This window comes from Centrocercus urophasianus, unplaced genomic scaffold (genome assembly GCF_019232065.1).
Source record: "Centrocercus urophasianus isolate 14NV4802_14NV808 unplaced genomic scaffold, USGS_Curo_1.0 seq_14, whole genome shotgun sequence".
NCBI lineage: Eukaryota > Metazoa > Chordata > Aves > Galliformes > Phasianidae > Centrocercus > Centrocercus urophasianus.
In genome coordinates, this window is record NW_024884586.1 from 3,810,589 (window position 1) to 3,819,899 (window position 9,311).

At 42.5% G+C, this 9,311-nt stretch overlaps 1 protein-coding gene across 1 annotated transcript; it reads right to left on the reverse strand.

Annotated features, from left to right (window-relative positions):
• Nucleotides 1-239: 239 nt before the first annotated feature.
• On the reverse strand, nucleotides 240-8,588 carry PSMA1 (proteasome 20S subunit alpha 1). Its single transcript, XM_042814670.1, has 10 exons — nucleotides 8,468-8,588; nucleotides 8,134-8,178; nucleotides 6,067-6,168; nucleotides 5,119-5,222; nucleotides 4,251-4,339; nucleotides 3,507-3,577; nucleotides 2,554-2,683; nucleotides 1,850-1,929; nucleotides 830-934; nucleotides 240-450 (listed from the first exon to the last, which is right to left on the reverse strand). Exons 1-10 carry the CDS (start codon nucleotides 8,468-8,470, stop codon nucleotides 394-396), a joined length of 786 nt encoding a protein of 261 aa, XP_042670604.1. The 5' UTR covers nucleotides 8,471-8,588; the 3' UTR covers nucleotides 240-393.
• Nucleotides 8,589-9,311: the final 723 nt, after the last annotated feature.

Consider the following 9,311-nt stretch of genomic DNA (forward strand, 5'->3'; position numbering starts at 1 on the left):
GTCACGTGAGCAGCGGAGGCGGGCCTTCCGGCTCTGACGCTCTGACGTCACCGCCCCGCCAAACGGGGGAGCTTTGTTTTTTCCCCACTTCCCAAAGCCACGGTAGGTTCCAAAAACGCGATTTAATCCCATTTGTCCTTACATGCTAAAGACAGTAGGCATCCATTAAAAACCAGTATCTTGTGCTGTTTAAGAAAACCCCTTCCTCGACAGAAAAAAAGGCAGCGCTGCTGACCTCCTTAAGGATAGGTGAGTGGGTTTATTTCTTTTTTAAAAGCAATCCTCAGTACGTATCAGCATAAGAGGCATAGAGCTGAGGATAAAGTTACCACCCGTGGATAAACGCTCCGGTACAGCATCACGTATGGCAGCACAAAGGAACCTGTCCACCAATTAGTGCTCCATGGGCTCTTCTGCCTTCTCTGCAGGCTCATCAGCAGGCAGAGCAGGCTTAAAGAGAGGGAAAAGACGTGTTATGGGATTATCCAGAGTAAACAAGAAGAACAAAGCTAATCAGAAGGCTGAGGCAGTTTGCCACATGCACAAGAAATATGTTGTTAAACAACGTGCAAAACACTATGACAGACAAGGAAAAAAACCTGACAGTGACAGGAAGGGCCTGCCACATTCAGCCTAAATCGACTTAAATAAGCGCATCAGTCTCCAGCTAAGAGTACATGGTGTATCCAGTTTTCATGTAGTAACTTCTAGCTTTAAAAAAGTCAATTCCTAAAATTGTAATCTATTAGCAGAATTAAACATCAAAAGTAAAAATAATACATCATACAGTGCTGGCTTTCAATAAAGCCTACTTCCATTTAGCACACACCTTTCTCTGCGGTCTCTCCTCAAGGCCTTCTAGGAATGGTGCTACATCATCATCGTCATAGATCGTGAACTCCATGTCTTTGCCAACAATCCCAATGGAAACATTCTGTTAAGCAAAGTTTTGACAGAAGTGAGAAGCATTTTTCCGCAAAATCACTTGCACTTGTCAAACAGACAAAAGCTTCCCACTGTAACAGAGAGGATCACTGTGCTATTTGTGTCTGCTTAAGGAAGAAGGGCAGTTTTGATAAACTCTCTCTTTAGCAGATTGTTCTCGAAGGGAGAGGACATTTATTCCCTACAAAAGGTAGCACGTTTCAAACATCTTAACAGGAAAACCACCATCCAAGGGTTCTCATTTCCTTTTTTTTCTTTTTTTCCTCCTCCTTTCTTCTCCCCCCTTTTCTTTTTAGTAACAAATACCTGACTTTTCAAAACTGATTTTCATCTTACTTTGCATTGTTGTTATAGTAAGAGTTCTAGAAAACAGCAAGGCAGGCTAAGAACAAAAAAATATAGATTAAATGTAGATAAGGGCAAGGCCAGCCACAAAGAGAACACCAGAATATGGTAACAGAGCTGCTTAGAAGCTTCTTGCTCAACAGTTGTTCACTTCATTTCCTGGCCAAGGTTTCTGCAACTCTGTGATGCTGGATACTCACTTCGTGTATTACATTCCTTTACCACCCCAGTCAATTAGTGACTGTGCTTACAATGCAAAGCTGATAATTCCAGTTGTACACAATGAACCTTAAACACTGATTCAAGTTTAAAATATATTGAAGCAGCTAGGGAAAAATGTCTTATCTAAATAAAGCATCACTTCCATAAAGAAAAGTAAATCTCAGGTAATGAAGGAAGCAGTACATAAATCGGAGACAAATGAAATGAAGATGATGAAGATCCAGAAAGTTTTTGGCTTTCAAGATTCAGTGCCAGCCATACTTCATATCAGCTTTGTCGCTGTCATTACTGAGAACAATGGCAGTGAAATTTCTCGTTAAGAAAACCTAGCATTTACCTTGGTGGTCAGATCCTGTTCAGCAGGAAGAGTCTCTCTCAGGGCACGCAGTCCATGTTTAACTAGCTCATTTAGATTACCTTAAGAATGAAAACAGAAAGGTACTTATGAAATACAGCACTTATCCCCACACTCATTTTCCCTTCTTCCCATTCTCAGATGACAAGAGGAAAATCAACTTGCACAGCCTGACTTGCAAAAGTCTTCTCTTAGGTATTTCTGATACTGAAAACACAGTTGTTAAACAAGTACACTATGAGGAACCAGCTCTTCCCTGCGTTTGCTGTAAAACCACCTGGTTTTGGCACCTGCACTGTCTTCAGTGCAGCAATAATCAAGTTATTTTCCCCCTTCACATCACTGTTTCATATAAATTCACTACCTAAGTATCTGCAATGACATACTGTACCTGCTCTGACATGTAAAAAATTCTTCCCATTCTTTAAATGGAGCAGAGGTTTGTTACTTTTTACTTTACCTTTCTGAGCACAGCTTCTCTTTTTATTAGATCTAATAAACACCCAGATGTTAGACACGGAGATCTGCAATACTTTCTCTACAGTTTTCCTCTTCATGTAGATTTACACTTATGCCAAATTCAGCCCTCAACATTTTCTTGTCTTCCTACATGCAGAATGGAACAGTGGCAGAAAATAAGTCTTGTAGCAGAAAAAGATCATTTGATAGCCAGGTTCATTACTCACAATCAGTAAATTCAGTCATGTGTCTTTCCAAGTAAGTTCGTGCTGATTGCGAACGAGCACCAATGGACATTGCTTTACAGTCAAAATAGTTTGCTGAGGGACAAGTTTGGAAGATGTGAGGGCCCATATCCTACAGAAAGACATAAAACAAACGTATGAACTCACACCAAGCTTGCTGTAGGAACACATGATATTTTCTAAAATAGTTTTGCTCATGAAACATTACGTAGTTTGTATGCATGCACATAAGTATCCTATACTGCTTGCTACCCCACCATTCTTATCCAATTCTTTCACAGCTATTTAAAAAAATTAAAAACAAATGCAGTGTTTGTTTTTGCACTGCCTTTTTCATACAAGGAATACAGCTAGAACCAAAATGATTCCTCCAGTGTTCCACAAACTGCCTTGTGCTTACGCGTGCTTCTGACTTCTTGGCTTGCAAATGATGTTTCACACACATTCTGAGTTATCTGCACGAGCAAGAAAACCTATTGTAGAACTAACCTTGCCATCAATAATTTCAGGCAAGTTGTTAATTTCTTTCTACCTTCTTTGTGTCAAAAATCTTCAGGGCAGACGTTCTGCGTGTTGCACTAGGCAAACTGTTTTTCTGAACACATGAAGTAAAGCCTATTAATTTTTTTCCACATCCATTTTTTATTTAAGAAAGTGTCCAAAAAAAAAAATTTGTTCATCTCATTTTGCACCTCAAAATAATCAGTTCTTCATTTTTGCATAAGTACACCTCATAGGCATAGAGTGGATTAGCTGTTAATTTATACTTATACAAGTTATGTCTCAGTATGATAGAGAAAATGATTGTGTCATTCTGAGAATTTTGGTGAGTCTGCCTCCTCCTTACACCTTCTCCTCTTTAATGTGTACTTGTACAGAATTGCATTTAAGCATGTTCTCTTCTGGACCAATTGCAGCTAGCACAGCTTACTTACATCATAACCTGCAATGAGCAGTCCTACACCATATGGTCTTCTGCCATAGCGCTGCGTTGGTATCTGCGTTTCTGAAGTAAGCTAAAGAAGCAATCTCAAAGGCACGTGTTAATCAGTCACACTGACAACATTTTCCTGAGCAATGCACCGATGCTACAAAATTGTTGTGCAGTCTTTGCAAAGCCTTTTGTAGTATCAAAGGCTGTGTCTGAAGAAATAGTTTTCAGGACTTATTTGGAATGCCAGCGCTGGCTCTTTTTCACCAAAACAACATTTAGGAGCTGGCTTTCTCAGAACCGAGCGGTGCATTCAACCAAGTAATACAAACAGTTCAGTTAATGCAGCCTCATTTAATTTCTTAGCCCTTTAACTTTACCTAGGCACCTGATAACAGAATACAAGGCCTCCTCTGTGCTCCAGGCACTGAGAACATTAATTACCACCAAAAAAAAGTAAGCAAGCAGCTGCAGTCCAACATATGATCATATTTTGTGCAGTGCAATCATATTTCCACCCCCATCTCCCAAAACACAGTGCTATGTAACAAAAAAACCCACAGCAGTAAGTGAAATGGTGCATAGCACTTTACTGCTTTTCTATCAGTTCAGAGTTCTGGGATGATCTCTGAAAGAATGAACACGCAAACAATGTGAGCAAAGGAAAATCACCTCTGAATTAACTTCTTCAGTTTAGCATTACTTTTAAATTGTGATATATTATTATTATTTTTTTTAAGAAGGATACTGCTTCCAATTAGTGACACCAAACGAGACACTGGAAGAGGTCTATCAAACACAAATCTGGAATCCAGACACTCCTGACGCATAAAATTACTAGAAGAAAAAGAAAGAAGAATCAAATCAGTGCATAGATGAAAGTCACACCGAGTTTTCTTCAATATTTGTCTGTTAAGGTTTAAGTGTATTCTTGTTCCAGCTCTGCTTGTTGAGAAAAACAGCCAAGGGCATTACACAATTTCATTTCATTGTGACTTATAACTGTTATTTAGGAGGTTGACCACAGGCTTGAAAGAGTCTCAGAGCATCTCATCCATAGAAACCAAGAGAAGTAAAAGTGCACCAGGCCACAAATAGGTCACCGGGAAAAAAAAACCACAGTTAAACAGTAACATATCTTTGTAACCTTACAGCAATTAAATTTTATATTAAAAATTCTTCCTGTCTCTGTGTTTTCCTGTGTAACTAGGGAATCAACCTCTTTTAGTATATATTACCTTATTTGATCAAGCTATGTGGTCAGCAGGTAAAGGCAAATCTGTCTGAAGTTGACGTGTTCAGCAGTACATGTTTTTACTAACAGAAGCAGCTGCTAGAGGGAAATAGGTAATGCACTTTTTCAGACTGCTTGGAAACCCCACCACACTGAGGAAACCAGACACAAGTAACAAAACCAAAGAGCAAATTTTGGGGCCAAACAAAGGAGTTTTCTGCCAACAACTTAAAATCCTTCCAGAATTTCACAGCGAAGTCTTAGGCAAAGCACAAGAGACCATGACCAGTCCTTAGATGAACATAAAATTTCATTTGCAATAGTCTACACGTGAACTTTTACTTATTGCAGAACTGGGTATGTCAACAGCTAGGATACTCACCACAAGAGTCTTGCATCAGCTGTAAGCCCAGCAATTGAGATTCCAATATGGTTGTCAACGTACAGGATCTTTTTCTGATGAGCTGCCAGCTCAGACTGTGCCCGCTACACATAAAAGGAGAGAGCTATGTGGCAGACTGACCACTTTGTCAAGCACTGTGAAGTAATCAGCTAACACTTATTGCAAGAACTGAATGCAATCACAAAACAGTCAAAACAACAAATGATAACAAAGACCAACTGTAAACTTGCAACAGAAGACAAGAAAAAATAATTCTGCTTCAGTAGGAGACTGTAAAATGTTCCTTTTCATTTCAGGAAAAAATGAACAGATGCCCAAGTTTTGGAAAAGGAAGTGAACAGTTTTACTGCTTTATAACAACAACAAAAAAAAATTAAAAATAGAAGAACTCCTATCTTTTAAAATGAAAATCTTTCACTCATTTCACAGAATCACAGAATTGTAGGGGTTGGAAGGGACCTCCAGAGATCATGGAGTCCAACCCCCCTGCCAAAGCAGGTTCCCTACAGTAGGTCGCACAGGTAGGCATCCAGGCAGGTCTTGGACATCTCCAGAGAAGGAGACTCCACCACCTCCCTGGGCAGCCTGTTCCAGTGCTCCGTCACCTCACTGTAAAGAAGTTCTTGCGCACATTGGTGTGGAACTTCCTGTGCTGCAGTTTCCGGCCGTTTCCCCTTGTCCTGTCTCCACACACTGTTAAAAAGAGTCTGGTCTCACCACACCTTAGATATTCCTTCACCAATTTGTGAAAACCCGCTTAGCATGGGTGCTCAAACTGTTTATCGTTTTTTACTGACACTAATGGAAAGGGAAAGTGATACTACATTTATTTTATATACAGATAAAAGTTCAGACTGTGCTAAAAATTTGCCAAACCAAAACTTTCCCACTAATATTGATGTTTGCAGAACAGAGTTTTAACCTTACCTTCAAAGCAACCAGAACAGCATGTGTTTTTGACTTCAGCCCCACAGTGGCTGAGCCTTGCTTCACAGCTTCCATGGCATATTCTATTTGATGAATTCGCCCCTACAGAATAAAATCAAAGATAACCATTCTGAAATTAATCACCTGCACCATTTTTCAACAGTTTTTCATTTACAGACTTCTGATTTCCCCCACCCTGACAGGCACACTGACTGCCTAACAACAGACTTCCTCTATTATCATTTGCAAACCATAGACTCATAGAATGGCCTGGGATAAAAAAGGACCACGAGTGGTCCTCTAGTTTCAACCCCCCTGCTATGTGCAGGGTCACCAACCACCAGACCAGGCTGCTCAGAGCCACATCCAGCCCAGCCTTGAATGGGATGGGGCATCCACGACCTCCTCGGGCAACCTGTTCCAGTGCATCACCACCTTCTGAGGGAAAAATTTCCTCCTAATATCTAACCTAAACCGCCCCTGTCTCAGTTTAAAACCATTCCTCTTGTCCTATCACTATGCACCCTAATAAACAGCCATTCCCCCTCCTGTTTATAAGCTCCCTTCAAGTACTGGAAGGCTGCAATCTGGTCTCCCCAGAGCCTTCTCCTCTCCAAGCTAAACAATCCCAGTTCCTTCAACCTTTCCTCATAGGAGAGAGACTTCCTCACAGAAGTCATCTCAGTGGCGATGACTTCAGCAACTCACTGAAGTTATTTCTATCATTGCTCAGAGGAACTCCCAGCTGAAGTCGGATGTGTAACTTTTAATCGAGTTTCCTAAAGAAATGAATCTTAAGCAATTGTTGTGTCTCATCATCCATCCCCCAATAACTTCTGAACATCTTATTAGTCAATTGCAGTGAAGTCTGAAAGAGGAGTAGAGGTCTTGAAGACAAGCAAGCCCTTACAAGTTCTGAAAAGCAAGCCAGCAGCGTTGCAAGAAAATAAGGCAACATCCTTTCAGTGCTACAGCTGAGGGTAAAGTAGCAACTTATTTCAAATAATCAGCACATTCACTGATACCATGCAGAAGCTGGAATTACTAAATGTAGCACAGCTGTCTCCTACCAATTGCAATAAATTTAAAATATGACACACTGCTACAATTATTACAGTGGGAACACTCTGGGGACAACCTACAGGATATATAAAATAAGATGGTTTCAATTCCAATATACATATGTACACACACTTAACATGTAAAGGGTTTTTGATTTCTTTACCTAGAGGAACACAAACTCTGCTGGGTGCCCTACACACAGTTATTTCCTGCCTGAGAGCAGAAAGGAATCACGTATTTATCAACTGCCAAGAACAAGCTGCGGAACTGCAAAAGCATAAAGTCCTTTCAAGCCTTTAATCCTCAATCTCATTTTATTTAAAACAGTATTTGAAAATGTCCTCCTAGAGTAACTATTCATCACTCCTGCATAGATGCTCAGAGCTTTTATAGAATCACACCAGTGCCACTGTGACCCAACCACCTGTAGGAATGCGTGCAGCAGATTGCAGCAAATCTGTCTTTAGTGAGTCATTGGTGCTATTCAGACTTTGAAGACAATTTATGAAAAATAAATATAATTCAGCATTGCTGATGACTTCATGATAGCTACTAGAAGTCACAAGAAAAAAAACAAAAAAAAAAAAAAACAAAAAAAACCAACACTGAAGCTTATAAATGCGTGTGACCAGAATAAAAATAAATACCAAATACAAGTTCTTCTCTATAGCCACTGAGGAATTTCAAAAGCTCTGCAATTCTTAAGGCAGGGAAATAACCCACAGGATATGTTTACTGCAGACCCAAAGCTCAAAAGCACCAGATCGGCACGGGCAGCCCGGAGAGGGGGTGGGGGGGGGAGTGTCACCATCCCTAGGGGTTTATGAGAAACACGAGGGATGTGATCAGTGGGCACGCTGGCGGTGCTGGGCCAATGGGCCGACTTGATCTCAGAGGTAACGACTGTGTGATTTCCCAGCCTGTGTCCCACGCAAGAGACGTCTGTGACCGTGGAGAAACGCGCAGCATCAGCCAGCGAGGTAAGGGCGGGCGGGCCGGGCTCACCTGGGGGCTCCACACCGTCACGTCGTTATCGTACTGGTTGCGGAACTGGAAGAGACGGAGCAACAGACGTCAGCGCGGACGCACCAAAGGAGAGCACTAAAGGAAAGCACCAAAGGGCCCCTGCCTCCCCTCACACACTCCCACCCGTGGGGCCGGGGCTGCTGGGCCCGGTGGGGCTGCCGGAGCTCCCGCCAGGCCCGGCCCCGCCAAGTGCTTACTCACGGCCCCGCTCCTTCCTTTTTTCCCCTCGTCCCTTCTAACCCTCCTTCCTCCCTCCCCTCCTCCCGCCCGGTGCTGCGGGGTCGCGGCGCTGCTCTCCCGCCGTGCCGCTCACCATGCTTCCTGCCGGCGGAGACGCGGGCTGAGGGGCAGCGAGGGGGCCGCGCTCCGGCAGCACTCGCTCCGGTCTGGAGCGGTCAGACAACGGCAGCCGCAGGCCGAGACATCGAGCGGGCGCGCCCCGGCGATCGGCGCATGCGCGGTCGGGCCGGGCCTCCGCGCGCCGTTCTTTCCTCTCTCTGCTAGTCGTTCTGCTGAGTAAATACAGCTACGTCTCTAAAGTACTCAACGGTAGAAAGCTAAAAGATTTAACGTAAATGATGTGGTCACCAGTTTTGGATAATTAGCAGCATTTACGTGTAGTTCTTATCTGCAAAGCAAATATCCCACAAAAAGCTGTGCAGGAGCGCGTGACTCGAGCGCAAGGACAGAAGAGAATCAGACCATACTGCTTTATTTTTAAACCAGTGTGCAGCTGCTGGAGTCACAGTCATTCAAACGGGAGCCGTGTTCCACCACCCTCTGTCTGATTACATTTCTCTTACCACTGGACAACATCCTCTTGTACACCTTTTGTCACTGGATAGGACTGCGCTGTCACCTGGAAAAAAAACATCCAAACTGATTCCAGTTACCCGACTTATTATTTTCCAGCTTTGCAATTCATAAAAATTCACTTGAGCTGAAATAACTTCCTTTCTTCAGCAGCGCTTGAAGTGCACTGCAACAGGATATATAAATGCTTTATTAAGTGAGCTTGAAGCTGAGCAGCTTTCCAGTGTCAGAGCACTCAGTAAATATTGCCGTAGTCCCTGCTACGAGGCCATTCTGTAATAACTTCCTACAGCAATAAGTGACTCCCTCCAAGTCTGTTTACTCCACTACAGTCAGAGAACAAT

Excerpts from the sequence above, each read along its gene's own strand:
- PSMA1 (XM_042814670.1), bottom strand. Across the intron at positions 5,223-6,066 it reads CTGTTCTGGTTGCTTTGAAG|CGGGCACAGTCTGAGCTGGC; the intron begins GTAAGGTTAAAA and ends TTTTATGTGTAG. Across the intron at positions 451-829 it reads AGGAGAGACCGCAGAGAAAG|CCTGCTCTGCCTGCTGATGA; the intron begins GTGTGTGCTAAA and ends CCTCTCTTTAAG.